The sequence below is a fragment of the Oryctolagus cuniculus genome, chromosome 7, assembly GCF_964237555.1.
Source record: "Oryctolagus cuniculus chromosome 7, mOryCun1.1, whole genome shotgun sequence".
In the NCBI taxonomy this organism is placed as follows: domain Eukaryota; kingdom Metazoa; phylum Chordata; class Mammalia; order Lagomorpha; family Leporidae; genus Oryctolagus; species Oryctolagus cuniculus.
Window position 1 is genome coordinate 22,601,505 of NC_091438.1, and position 14,310 is coordinate 22,615,814.

The following is a 14,310-nucleotide window of genomic DNA, read 5'->3' on the forward strand; positions in this document are numbered from 1 at the left end:
GTGATCCATAACTATAAAGAACTCCTTTACCTCATACTGAAGGGCTTTGCAATCACTTAATTATAGCCTACAGGTTTTTTTTTTTCTTTTACCTAAAACATAGTTTTTGCCCCTTATAGATGCTTAATATTTGTTAAATATGTGAAAGAAGTAACTAGTGCACATTTAGGCAAGGATTCTATGAGGAACAGGATGCAGGAAGAAAACCTCAGAGGTTTTCTAATATTAGCTAATTAATTAACAAAAATGAAACTTTTTATTTTTAAAAAAGATGTATGTACTTATTTGAGAGGCAGAGTTAAGGACAGGGAGAGGGACAGAAAGAAGTCTTCCACCTGCTGGTTCATTCCCCAATTGGCCTCAATGGCCGGAGCTGGGCCAATCTGAACCCAGGAGCCAGGAGCTTTTTCCAAGTCTCCCAGCGGGGTGCAGGGGCCCATACTCCAGTGCTCTCCCAGGCCATAGCAGAGAGCTGGATTGGAAGAGGAGTAGCCAGGACTAGAACCAGCGCCCTTATGGGATGCTGGCACTTCAGGCCAGGGCTTTGACCCGCTGCACCACAGCGCTGGCCCCAGAAAATGACTTTTCACCATGGTAACTCCAGTGCTCATCTCTGAGCCTCACACTCACTTTAACCAGCAGAGGATGTATTAAAACACTGAGTCTGAGAAGGAAAACTAGTTTATTATGAAGGGAGGAGCAAGCCTTTTTTGTTTTTGTTTTTGAGGCTACAAATGTGGGATTTGCAATGTAGGTAATATGAAATCTAGGAGACTTTTACACTTGATCTTAATCAAAAGAAACGATCTCTATGAGACTTTTAAAATTATTTGTTTTTATTCACAAACTCACAGAAACAGAGATCTTCCACCTGCTGGTTCACCCCTCAAATTGCCTACAATAACCCAGACTGGGCCAGGGAGAAATCAGGAGCCCAGATGTCCATTTGCATCTCCAGGTTTGGTGGCAGGGACCCAAGTACTTGAACCAGAGTGCACACTGCCAAGAAGATTGGAAACAGAGCCAGGACTGCGATCCAGGCATTCTGAGGTGGGACGGAACTTCCCAAGCAGGATCTAAACCTATGTGCCAAACGCCAGGCCCTACAAGAGATTTTTAAACAGTGAAACTCAAGGGACAATCAGCGAGGACACGTGGCTGAGGATAATGCTAAATTGAGTAAAAGGACTTTTATACTTTTTTATTCTTCCCACCAAATTAACATGACCTTCATGGAAACCTAACAGTTCCGAGTGGCTAGGCAAAGCGGCCAAGGCTCCCGAACATCTGGCACCTTCTAAAAGTTTGGCTAAAGCAGTCAGCCTCTAAAATTTCGGTTTCATGAAACGAGCCGGCTTTCTGTCGTGGAGGAATTCTGTTCGCATCACCCTGGCAGGGTAACCTGCTCTCGGGGTCCTCTCTGCCGAGCCGCCGCACTCTGACCCCGCCTCCTGCCTCTAACCTTGTCTTTCCCATTGTCTCGACCCGTTCCCGCCTGATGCACGCTGGGAAACGTAGTCGAACACCCTGCTGGCTAAGCCGGGAGGGCAGCCCTGTAAACGGTATCTCCACATAGCTCAGTAGGTTTTCGAGAGGTGGAGTAAAACCGAGAAGGCCCAGCCCGCTTATCCGAGGAGCAATCTGGGATTTGCAGTTTCTAGCGCCTGAAGCGGCCTGGTGGCACAGGGCTCTCGGACTCTAACCCCGCCCCTCCTCGGGCCTCGCGCATCCTGATGACATCACGTGGGATCGCAAGGGCCTTGGGATATGTAGTAGTTCTCGAGGCCGAGCCCACGCTTGGTAGCCGCGACTTGAGGACTACAGTCCCCAGAAGTCCGCGCGGCGGCGCGCTGAGCGCCATCCGAGGCCGTGATTGGCTCGTGAGCCGGCCGCATGCGGAGGAGCTCAAGGAGCAGCTCTGTTGCGACAGAGGCCGAGCGGCGAGGCCCAGTGAGTTGGGGGAAGAAGCGTTTTGGGGTGAGGGTACCAGCCAGTGAGGGGGAGGGAGGACGAGATGAGGAAGGAAGGACAGGGTCGGGATGGAGAGGACCGCAGGGGAGAAGAAAGGGCCAAGAGAGAGAAGCTGATGGGCTGGGTGTAGGGGCAGCTTCGGGGGGTGGCGAGTGCGGAGACTCCAGGGGACTCAGCAGAGGGGGAAGACCGGTGTGTCCCGGGAAGAAGCTGGGCCCGACGGCTGGGCGGGGCGGACCGGGACGACGGAGAGGAGGCGGGAGGAAGAGACCCAGGAAGCGAGGCGGCTGCTGGGGTGCGGAGCGCCAAGTTGCGGGGAAACCGGAGACGGGGACCTTGGCTGCTCGCTAAGGGGAGGCCCCGAGAGAAGGAGCGATTCCAAAGTGAGGCAGCCCGTGGCGATTGCTAGACAAAGCCCGTGGGGGGAGAAGTGCTTCGATTAAAAGAGTGGTAGGAATCGCAACTGGCTTAAGGGAGCCTGACCGAGTTGCGAGAGACGAGGCGGGGCCGAGCTGGGCATCGAGGCTGGAGAGGAAACTTCCTGCGAGAGATGGAGCCAGGCCCAGGCATTCTGACCAAAAGGTGAAAGGTTCGGGCTATCTGCGTGCCTTCTTCCAGGCTCCCCGAAAGAACAGGACCCCACCCCTGTGGCTCCATCACCATGCCCTCTGACCTGGCCAAGAAGAAAGCAGCCAAAAAGAAGGAGGCTGCCAAGGCTCGGCAGCGGCCCAAAAAGGGGCACGAGGAGAATGGAGACGCTGTCACAGAGCCACAGGTGGCCGAGGAGAAAAACGAGGCCAATGGCAGAGAGGCCACAGGTGAATTGAGGGAGGGCTCCATTCCCCGTTCCCCATTCCCCGGGGTGGTGGCTAAGGTTTAACGCGTGCTCCAGCTGGAGTCAGACTCTTGACCTTCCTGGCGAAGGAGAATGTATCTGGAGCTATGGAACCGTGACCCAAACGAATGCAGATGGAGTTGGTGCAGCCGGTTACTACCGATCAAGAGACTGAACACAAGGTTCCCGTGTCCTCCGTGGCAAGCACTTAGGGGAGGCACTGAGCTGTCTGTGTGTTAGGCTGAGAAGGTCAGTTCCCGGCCCGCCTCTCCACGTGGTGGCCAGTGGACCAGGCTCACGGGGGTAGTGACTACAACAACAAGAGCATAGCTTGTGCATTATTATCTGGTACCCCCCCCCCGCCCCCCGGGCCTCTGTGACATGGATCTGAGTATTTTGGGAGATAGTTACTGAGCACTTCTCAAGTGCAGTACACTGACTGAGGCATTATAAACTCAGTCGGCCCTCTGGTAAGGTACCAAGTCCAGCTGAGGAAGCATGGCAGCTGTGACAGAATATTTCAGGCCCCTGGCAGGCTAATCCCAGCTGTCTTCTCTGCCCCCAAGAAACTCCCTGAAGAAGTCTGCTGCATCCAGACTGTTGGTGGTCCCTTGAATAGTTAGCATGCTTCTGTCCTTTGACACGCTTCAGTACTGTTACCACAGCGTCTGTACTAGCTACATTGGACATTTGAGGCCCAGTGCAAGGTAGCAGAGCCTCTCCCAGACACACCTGTCCTCAGTGATCTTTCCGTTGACCTTTGCTATCTCACAGCGTCTCTTTGCCTTTTTATGCTCTGTCTTCTGTTTCTTCATGCAGAGTTGTTTGATCTTTGAGTGCAGGTACCGCATCTTGTGAGACTTTTGTGACCTGTCTCAGATACTGAGTGAACGTTTGAAGAGGAGAGGGTGCTTAGTAATGTCAATTGTAACAGACAGGAATTCAGAAAAAGGGGAGTTAGAAAAATGTGAGGAGAGCCGGGTGGGAGGCGTCATCTCCAAGATGAGGATTCTTAGGAGAGGTGGTATGATAAAGGCAGCCTGTGGGGCAGTCCCGGCCGGAATACTGGGGGCGGGCATGATGGAAGTGAATAGGACATGAGCGGCCAAGATAGGGAAGAGCCGTCAAAGCGAGCAGTGTCCAGGCAGGTCTGTCCACGTGCATCCTGTCTGAAGCCTGTGCAGCACCCGAGTCCACTCAGCACGATCCCATCCTGGCCCTCAGAACCGGCCTCTGTGTAAGAACGGAAGCCCTCTTCTCCCCCTCTCCCCAAATTGTTTTCTGTCCCCCAGAGGTGGATTTGCTGACCAAGGAGCTGGAAGACTTCGAGCTGAAGAAAGCGGCTGCCCGAGCTGTGACTGGTGTCCTGGCCTCTCACCCCAACAGTACTGACGTCCACATCATCAACCTCTCACTCACCTTCCACGGGCAAGAGCTGCTCAGTGACACCAAGCTGGAGTTAAACTCAGGCCGCCGCTATGGCCTCATTGGGTTAAATGGAATCGGTGAGGCTCGCAGAAGGCAAGGTGGGAGGTGTCTCTCTGGCTCATCGATCACTCAGCAAGTATTTACTTAGCACCAGCTGTGTACAAAGCAAGGCATTTATAATATGGGTGGGAGATGCCAGATACGCCCTGGGGAAAAGGCACCAGCAGCACAGGGCAGTGTGTGCTAAGTCCCACACGGGTAGTTACAGACAGCAGGTGCCGAAAGCAGTGGAGGGGCAGTGGGCTTCCGTAAGTGAAGCTGCCGTAAGTGGAAAGGGCGTCATGGAGGGAGTGGTGGGACGAGAACCGGAAGAAAGTCGGAATGGTACCGCAAGACCAGGGCGCAGCAGGGTCGGAGGGAGTGAAGGGGCGGAAGGTGCTCCCGACATGGCACGGTCCCGGTTTGGCTGCAGTGGAAGGGTGACGGTGAGGCCGAAAGGGAGGTTGCTCAGGGTCCCCGTCTCCCCGTCTCAGGGAAGTCCATGTTGCTGTCTGCCATTGGGAAGCGGGAAGTGCCCATCCCTGAGCACATCGACATCTACCACCTGACTCGGGAGATGCCGCCTAGTGACAAGACGCCTCTGCAGTGCGTGATGGAGGTGGACACGGAGCGGGCCATGCTGGAGAGGGAGGCCGAGCGGCTGGCTCACGAGGACGGTAGGGCCCCAGGCCGGGGGCGGGGTGGGCTTCCTCCTGCGAAAGCCCCGGGGAGCCTCACAGGCGTGTGCCGCCCGCAGCGGAGTGTGAGAAGCTCATGGAGTTGTACGAGCGCCTGGAGGAGCTGGACGCCGACAAGGCGGAGATGAGGGCCTCGCGGATCCTGCACGGCCTGGGCTTCACCCCCGCCATGCAGCGCAAGAAGCTGAAAGACTTCAGTGGCGGCTGGAGGATGAGGGTTGCCCTCGCCAGGTGAGTCCCTCCCTGCCTTCCCACTCCTTGGGGCTCCCCGTCTCAGAGTCAGGTAGTTCATGCCTGGGGAACCATGAGCAGCAGGAGTCAGCAGTGAGTAGCTGCCGAGTGTAGACAGGGGGTGGTGTGTGTAGGCTGGGGAGTGAGCTTTCTGGCTGAAGCCATAGTGAATGACGGCAGCGGGCCAGCACGGGATTTAGGAATCTGTGGGAAATTGCCTAGGAACCCTGGGGAAAATGCTGGGGTTGGGTCTGCTTCTCGTCTCTCTCTCCCACCTTTTCTGTGCTTCATTCCTGCTGATTCCTGCTATGGTACCGTGTTAGATGGCTGTTATATTATCTCTCTTTACTCTCTTGTGACCTGAGCCCAAAGCAGATGTTGGTAGAGCAGAATTCTGTCTGTCCTCCCAGAGACTCTACTCAAATAAACAATTCCTTCCCCACGTTCTTTTCAAAGTGAATTGATAGCACTGGATCCACTGATGTCGAAATAACCTGGGTGTCTTTTTATTAAGATTTATTTATTTGAAAGGCAGAGTGACAGCACAGGGGAGAGAGAGAGAGAAGAGAGAGATCTTCCATCTGCTGTTTCACTCTCTAAATGGCAGCAGCAGCCAAGGCTGGACCATGCTGAAACCAGGAGCTCCAATCCTGGTCTCCCACATGGGTGGCAATTGGGCCTCTATCTGCTGCCTTCCCAGGCACATTAGCAGAAAGCTGGATTGGAAGCAGAGCAGTCAGGACTCGCACCAGCACTCCAGTGTGGGATTCTGGTGTGGCAAGCAGTGACTTAACCTGCTGCACCACCACACTTGTCCTGTGTGTGTGTCTTAGAATGTGAGAGCAGTAGTTCTACGTGCTAGCGAGAATTAACTGCCTATAGTTACCCTGGGAGCATTGAAAGACACATTTCCCGGCCTCTCCCTCAGATCTACACAGGTATTGGATGCTCAGAAATCTTAATTCTTCTTTGGTTTTTTAAATATTTGTTTATTTGAAAACCAGAGTTACAGAGCGATGGAGAGAGACAGAGAGATCCTCCATCCACTGGTTCACTCTCCAAATAGCTGCAAGCCAGGAGCCAGGAGCTTCATTTGGGTCTGTCACATGGGAGCAGGGGCCCAAGGACTTGGGCCATCTTCTGCTTTCTCAGGCCATTAGCAGGGAGCTGGATCGGAAGTGGAGCAGCTGGGCCTTGAACTAGAGCCCTTGTTGGATGCCAGTGTCAGGCAGCAGCTTTACCTGCTTTGCCACCATGCTGGCCCCCAGAAATCTTGTTTCTAACAATTTTCTCATATGTGGTGACTGCAGGTTTGGGAAGTAGCGCCTTAGAGACTGCTCTCCTGTTTTTCCAGTTTAAGAAAGGATTCCAGGTTACAGAAAGAACATTCTTTGACGTCCTTGCTAGAGACGGGCATCCCCACCAGAAAGATCTAACGTGACTGCTCTTTGCCTTAGAAGTTTATTTCCTTTATCCTTTAGTCTTCCTCATAGTCACCCACGCTGGTGTCGAGGCCTTGCAGACTTAAGGACTTACAGCCTTATTACCAAACTGCGTTTCTGTGCTTCTGAGCTCATTTCTGTCCTTCAGCCCCTGCCCTTGAAGGCTGGTTCCTCACCGAGTCTCCCCTTCCCTCTGAGGCTTTGACCCTGGACTTGGTTGCAGGGCTGCAGCCAGGCCTGCCTGGAGTTGCGTGCGGTGGGCAGGCCGGCCCTTTGCTGTAGCCCTGCGATGCTGAAGCACCCGTGTCCTCTCCTTCCTTTAGAGCCCTCTTTATCCGGCCCTTCATGCTGCTTCTGGATGAGCCCACCAACCACTTGGACCTAGATGCTTGTGTGTGGTTGGAAGAAGAACTGAAAACGTAAGGGGCGTGCATTCGACGGGGGCGGGCGAATCTGGAAGGGGAGCGGAACAGGGCAGAGAGGCATGCCCGCAGTGAGAAGATGGACTGCAGTGTGGCCACAGTGGGCTCCACGGGAAACCTGGCAAGAGCCCCTTTAGGAGTTGGCCTTTGGGTTTGTTTTCATTCAGTCGGAACGTGTGAGATTTTTCTTTAAAAAAAAAAAAAAAAAAAAAGCCTTTTCAGTTTTTGCCATATTTGAAATACACCATATTTGTTAAACACAACTTTTTACCTTGATTGTATTTGTAGACATCGCGTCAAGGATCACAGTGCAGCGAAAGAAACGCTGCTGGGTCCTTGGTAGCGGAGGAGCTGAGTGCCCCGCGTCGAGCAGAGCTTTCAGGGGGGCCGCGGCCCGGCGCCTTCCCTCAGGGGGAGGCATTGTGCTTTTTGGCATGTTTGTTTCAGCTTTTCCTACGATACATTTTTTCCTACGATACAGCTTTTCCCTCGACACATTTATGGGTATATTTGTTTGTGCACACTTGCCTTTTTGCTGTCACTGCTACTGCCATGTCCAACATGGGATTGGAAATCGGACAGGAGATTAAGGAATGGTGACGTCTCCGCACCCTCTGAGAGGCGTCGGCAGCGCTTTCGGATCAGCTGTGCCGTGCTGGCTTACATGCTGGCAGGGACACCTAGGGGGTGCTCAGGTGTGAAGATGGGGTAGGGAGAAGGCTTTCTGGACTGGGTCTCCCTTCACCTGTTACCAACTGTCTCCCATATTTGAGCACCTTCTGACTGGTTTTTTGGCTTTGCAGTTTTAAGCGCATCCTGGTTCTCGTCTCCCATTCCCAGGATTTTCTGAATGGTGTCTGCACCAACATCATTCACATGCACAACAAGAAACTGAAGTATTATACGGTGAGTGGGCCTCAGCTGTTTCCACGGCTGTCTCTACACTTAACACTTCTCGAGGTGCTCCTTTAAAAATAAAAAAAAGACAGACCCAGCTCTTTTCTCCCTATTGCTATAAAAAGCCGTGGACAAGGAGTCCTGAAGCCTGTTTTATTTTCGTCCCGAAGCCATTGCTTTCAGGTCATAGGCCATGGGTTGGCAGTCTTTCCATATGGTGTATGTTTGCCTTATGGCAAAGCAGTTGACTTTTCGTGGTGCCTGGGCAGGCCCTGCTCCCCTCTGCTTTCTTGACTGACTCCTTAATCCGCTCGTGTCAGCACACGGACGTTCCTTGTGTGAGAATGGGGTTACGGTCCCAGCACACTGTTAATGCCTCGCTTTTTACATTCCAAAAAAGTGAACAATGGAAGCTCTCTTCATTCATAGTCACACTCTCCATGAGAGTAGTAGTAGATTCTTATATAGCATTCCAGAAGGTTCTTGTGTACTTTCCGGCATTTGTAGAAAATTTTATAGGTGCTGGGGTCGGTGCTATGGCATAGTGAGTAAAGCTGCTGCCTGCAGTGCTGGCATCCTACATGGGTGCCAGTTGGAGTCCTGGCTGCTCCACTTCCCATCCAGCTCCCTGCTATGGCCTGGGAAAGCAGTAGGAGATGGCTCAAGTCCTCAGGCCCCTGCACCCTCATGGGAAACCCTGAAGAAGCTCCTGGCTCCTGGCTTTAGATCATCCTAGCTCTGGCTGTTGTGGCTGTTTGAGGAGTGAACCAATGGTTGGAAGACTTTCTGTGTGTGTGTGTGTGTGTGCGCGCCTCTACCTCTCTGAAACTGCCTTTCAAATAAGTAAATTTAAAAAAATTTTCGTAGGTGCATATATCCTTTTTCTTTTTATAAAGTTGTAATTTTTTTTGAATAAATGGGTGCTTTTTTTAAAAAAAAAAGATTTATTTATTTATTTGAAAGGCAGAGTTACAGAGAGAGAGGTCCTCCATTCGCTGTTCACTCCTCAAATGGCCACAATGGCTAGAGTTGGGCCGATCTGAAGCCAGGAGCCAGGAGGTTCTTCTGGGTGTCCCATGCAGGTGCAGGGGCCCGAGGACTATGCTCTTGCTTTCCCAGGCCATAGCAGAGAGCTGGATCAGAAGTGGAGCAGCCAGGACTCAACCTGGTGCCCATATGGGATGCCGGCACTGCAGGTGGTGGCTTTGCCCACTATGCCACAGCGCTGTCCCCACAGTTGTGATCTTAATCATTCTGTTCCCTAGATTGCATTTCCATGTGAGTGTATGTGTATGAATCAGCCTCACTCTCAAGCAGCTGTGCAATAGATACTAAATGGTGTGGCTGTCCTCTGACTTGTGGATATTTAGCTTATGGCCAGGTGTTTGCAGATAGAAACCATGGCGGTTTGCAGGGTTTGCCTGGCACTGAATCTGAATGGCCTATCTGCCCTCAGAGGACAGCTCTTGCAGTTTTGTGTGGGCCGTCAGCCTCTGGGACTGGGGAGCAGTAGGTGGCCGTGTTGGAAGGCACTGTACATCGTAATGTCCGTGTTTCAGGGCTGACCACAATACTGTGGGAGTTCTTTTGGCTAATCTAAGGCTTTGCTCTGGAGCCCGGTCCTCGCTGGCCTGAGCAGGAGGCCCAGAATCAAAAAGACCGCGCGTTCTAGGTTAGGATGCGCTGCTTTAATGCTCACCCTCTGTTTACTGCACACCCTCATAGGCAGGGCCCAATCACGGCCAACCTCATCTCCCTAAGCTCTGAGAGCCAGGTTGAAGCTGCCCACCCTGTGTTTCCCTGCAGGGTAACTATGATCAGTACGTAAAGACACGGCTGGAGCTGGAGGAGAACCAGATGAAGAGGTTCCACTGGGAGCAAGATCAGATCGCGCACATGAAGGTAGGGGCGGGGCCGAGCCCTCCCGACCCAGGCAGTCAGAGAGGTGGAGGAGAACCGGAAGAAGCCGTGGTCGTCACGCTTCACCCTGGATTTCAAGATGGTTCTTTGGTGCCTGCACACGCTCCAAGCCCCCCTTTCTGGTCTCTTTCAGAACTACATCGCTAGGTTTGGTCATGGCAGTGCAAAGCTGGCCCGGCAAGCCCAGAGCAAGGAGAAGACGCTACAGAAGATGATGGCGTCGGGACTAACAGAGAGGGTCGTGAGCGACAAGGTGCGGGCCGACGGGGTGAGGTGGCCTGAGGTACGCGGAGGAGAAAGGAGCCAGCCTGATGCATGCCCTCTTGCCTCCCTAGACACTGTCGTTTTACTTCCCACCATGTGGCAAGATCCCACCGCCTGTCATCATGGTGCAAAACGTGAGCTTCAAGTACACAAAAGATGGGGTAAGTTCAGGCCAGGGCTGTGTCTGCCTGGGAAGCCAGCATGTACCCCACAGAGTGAGCACTGGCTGGTGGGAGCCTCTCTGCTTCCTGGCCGACCACTCCTGCCCCATTGGTGTGGGGGATTTTCAGCTGTGGCAGCTGGGGTGCCTCCTCCTCCTTCGAGCAGTGGGAAGGGAAAGCGCTCAGCTGGATGGGCGGGGCGGGTCCAGTGGGTGGGGTCTGCTTTTGCGCGTGCCTCCTTCCCCCTCTCCTCACCTCAGCCGGCCACGGGGGACTCAGCGGGCTGCTCTGCCAGGCAGAGTGGATCCATACCCTCGCCTGTGTGTGCTTCTCTTGTACCCATCTCAGCCTTGCATCTACAATAATCTAGAATTTGGTATCGACCTCGACACACGAGTGGCTCTGGTAGGGCCCAATGGAGCAGGGAAGTCAACTCTTTTGAAGCTGCTGACTGGAGAGGTAGGGCCCCGAGGCGGGCTGTGGCTGCTTGCAGGAGTGGGCGCTTGGGTTGTCTGCAGTGAAGTTATTTAGGGGCACAGGGCCCTGGTGCCGAGTGAGCCACTTGGGGGTTGGGGATGAGACAGAATGTCGTGGCTGAGCGGTTTTATCTGGGTGGAGGTGGGGTAGGAGGAGTCAGAGGACAGTGTGTGTGTGTCAGTGTTTTCTGTTTTCAGTCAGCATTCAGAATGCAGGGACATCTGTGTGTGGAGGTAGGTTTCTATTTTACAAGAGGTGTATGGTAGCTATATCCATGGGCTCTGTTACATAGTACCTTCTGTGGCAGACAGTTCTTAACCACGTAGCAAATTGTATCTCGTGGGTCTTTGCCTCTCTCAACACCAGGTTTCAGCGTATCTTCCTAAATGTTAGAGTGGCCAGACAGCAGTCTGAGTTGTTCCCGTAGATTGGGTTTTGAAGTCGTGTCCTGTTCAGTGTGGACGTGTTTTTTTGCCCTGCTCTGCCCCAGATTTCCTTTTTGTAAGCTTACGTTGACACCTGCTCTTTTTCTTCCTAGCTACTACCTACAGACGGAATGATCCGGAAACATTCTCACGTCAAGATAGGGCGTTACCATCAGGTACAGACCTAGGGGTGGGGTCGCATCTGGCCAAGTCCCAGCCCTCCCCCAAGGAATTCTAACCTGGTCAAACCTACCTGCTTCCCTGGAGCCTGAACAGGTGCCTGGGTCGAGGTAGAGAGTTAGTTACCTGGCCGGTAGCACAGCGGGCGCCCTGGGAAGCAGGGCACGAGTCACGTCTGGGTGGGTTCCATTTTCTGCGTAGCATTTACAAGAGCAGCTGGACCTGGATCTCTCGCCTCTGGAGTACATGATGAAGTGCTACCCAGAGATCAAGGAGAAGGAAGAGATGAGGAAGATCATCGGGCGGTACGGGCTCACTGGGAAGCAGCAGGTCAGTAGTAGAGGCTGTGGGAAGAGCCCTGGTGGCTGGCAGACGCTGCTGAGGGGTCGGGGACACCGTAGCCTGGCCCTGCGGCTTTGGAAGCTTCCCTAGAGTCCCCACTGCTGGCTCCCAGCCCCTAAGAGAGCTGCTGCCTTTCCTTTGCGCTAGCTCTTACGTACCAGGACATTGAGGTGCCATTGTAGGGGGAGGGGCAAGGAGAGTGCGCTGGGCTCCGACGTGCCCACGTGTCGTGGTGCCTGAGAGCAAGGGAGCTTGAAGCCTAGAAAGCGAATTCGTGGATTCAGTTCCGGAGCTGAGCACCTACTGGACTGCTTGAGCTCATTAAACTTTCAGTGGTGACAGGGTGAACTCACTGATGGCTTCAGGTCTGCAGGTGTGTCCCGTTCAGGCTTCAGTGGCTGTGCCGCTGTCTGGCTGTGTGATCTTGTGCCTCTCTAAGCAGAATGGCAGTAATTCTACTGGAGGAGCCAGGGAGAGATGGGGGGGGGGGGGCGGGTGAGTGTGCTTTGTGGTGGGGTAACTAAGTTTTGTGCACGCCATGGTTCCACTCAGGTGAGCCCAATCCGGAACTTGTCAGACGGGCAGAAGTGCAGAGTGTGTCTGGCCTGGCTGGCCTGGCAGAACCCCCACATGCTCTTCCTGGACGAGCCCACCAACCACCTGGATATTGAGACCATCGACGCGCTGGCAGACGCCATCAATGAGTTTGAGGGTGGGATGATGCTGGTCAGCCATGATTTCAGACTCATTCAGCAGGTGAGGCCCCACAGAAAGCAGTTAGGAGAAGGGGGTCGGGCACAGAGGGCACTGAGGGCTGGATCTTAGGCCTCTTTGTGGCTACTGGAGAGAGAGCCTAGGCCGAGACCCTTCTTCAGTAGCCGTTGGGGTGTCAGGCAACTTGGTGTGGTTGGCCCAGATCGGGGAAGGAGTTGGGTAGCGAACAGGGTCCTTTCACTGCTCTCCCAAGACTCTTCAGTCCAAAAATAGAACCCTGCTAAGAGGACCTGGATCAGACAGGGTGCTGTTTCGCTGACACTCCGCAGCAAAGCTTGGAGGAGACGGGGGTGGGCTACAGGAAGCTGGGTGCGTGAGGCCGCTGGTCAGATCCAGACCCTCCTGGGGACTGATGGCAGGGTGACAGAGAGGGCCCTGGGGCCTGCTGCTCTGGTACCTGTGGGTTAGGCCTTCCCGAAGAGGTGAGACTGAGCTGGGGAGGGGCCTGGGGAGAGGGAGGGAGGAGCTTTCTTCCGGAAGCTCCTCAGGTGATGGGTGAGGGCTGGGGAAGTGGCTGCCGGGATTAAGTGCAGGATTTGCTTTCTAGGTTGCACAGGAAATTTGGGTCTGTGAGAAGCAGACAATCACCAAGTGGCCTGGAGACATCCTGGCCTACAAGGAGCACCTCAAGTCCAAGTTGGTAGATGAGGAGCCCCAGCTCACCAAGAGGACCCACAACGTGTGAGCCCTCGGCCAGGCGTGGGTCAGGAGCTCCATCCGGGGACTAACAGCTGCTACCCTGACCAGCTACTCAGGACAGGACCCTGGGCTACACTCCTGCATTGCTGCAATACCGCTCCCAGCCTCTCCCCATCCCTCGGCCTGCCTTAGCTGCTCTCTGTTATCTTACCTACAGCTGGACAGTAGCTGTCCGTTTCCTCTCCTCCTTCCAGTTACATTCGGCCGCGTCTGGACTTGGCTGGCTGTTCCCTCCAGCCCCTTGCTGGTTACTTACCCCGAGAGTGATGCAGCCAGAGGCACCTGAGGGTTAGCCTGGGGGCCCGAGCCCTGGGTTTGGTCTGCGAAGGAGCCTAAGATCCTTGTTTTCTGGGTTTTGGTGATGTTGGAGGAATACCCCCCAGCCCACCGCTACCATTCCTTTTTGCTTCGGGTTTGGAGCTCTGGGCCAGGGTCTTAGTCCTGGTCGGTTTTTAAATATTTAACGGTGTAACTTTTAGACCTGCGTGACATCTACAACGTGTCCAATAAAGAAAGAGGAAGCCATGCTCCCCGCCTTCTCAGCTCTCTGAGGCTGCCTTCCCCTCCCCCGGGCGGGGGGTGGGTGGGGGAGGGGCACTGGTAGTGAGCTCATAGGGGCGGAAGGAACTTTCTCCCTCTTCTGCTGATTGGTTCACAAACTTACACATGAATGAATCACCCAGAGGGCTCCGCGGGGGGCCCGCCTCTGCCTCTGGGTCTCCCCTGGCACCTGAGCCACAGCACTTGGGCTGTGCACATTCCTGAGCACCAGGCCTGTTGGTTCCATCAGTGGAGTGGGAGGGATGCAGACAAGGCCAGGAGCTCGCACGCTGAATGGCCGCTGCCGTGTGGTGCAGGAAGTTTTATCTTACCTGCCCCGAGCCTGACTTCCCATCAGCACAGTCCAGCTTCCGCCCAGGGTTCTATGCAGCCTGTCTACTTGTGAACTTGGATACACTGCTAGCCCTGTGCCGGGGGCGTGTCTGTGGCCAGCTTTACCCGTGGGCTCATCACTCTGCCTCGGAACCCTCAGAGCCATCCCTGTGGGCAGGCAGAGCCCTGGTCTTTCAGTGCTCATTGAGTGTATCTAAGACTGGGAAATGCT

General features: G+C 54.2%; 1 protein-coding gene across 2 annotated transcripts; it reads left to right on the plus strand.

The window, feature by feature from the left end:
* The first annotated feature begins 1,791 nt into the window (after positions 1-1,791).
* Positions 1,792-13,732, plus strand: ABCF2 (ATP binding cassette subfamily F member 2). Of its 2 annotated transcripts, none has more exons than XM_008263907.4 (15): positions 1,792-1,950; positions 2,590-2,789; positions 4,099-4,311; positions 4,768-4,950; positions 5,031-5,202; positions 6,968-7,063; positions 7,870-7,972; positions 9,770-9,865; positions 10,017-10,136; positions 10,219-10,308; positions 10,657-10,767; positions 11,324-11,386; positions 11,592-11,720; positions 12,285-12,488; positions 13,054-13,732. In XM_008263907.4, the coding sequence occupies exons 2-15, from the start codon at positions 2,633-2,635 to the stop codon at positions 13,189-13,191; spliced, it is 1,875 nt and encodes a 624-aa protein (XP_008262129.1). In that variant the 5' UTR covers positions 1,792-1,950; positions 2,590-2,632; the 3' UTR covers positions 13,192-13,732. The 2 variants fall into 2 exon arrangements, with proteins under 2 accessions (XP_008262129.1, XP_002715099.1); XM_002715053.5 differs by having other exon boundaries at positions 1,821-1,977.
* Positions 13,733-14,310: the final 578 nt, after the last annotated feature.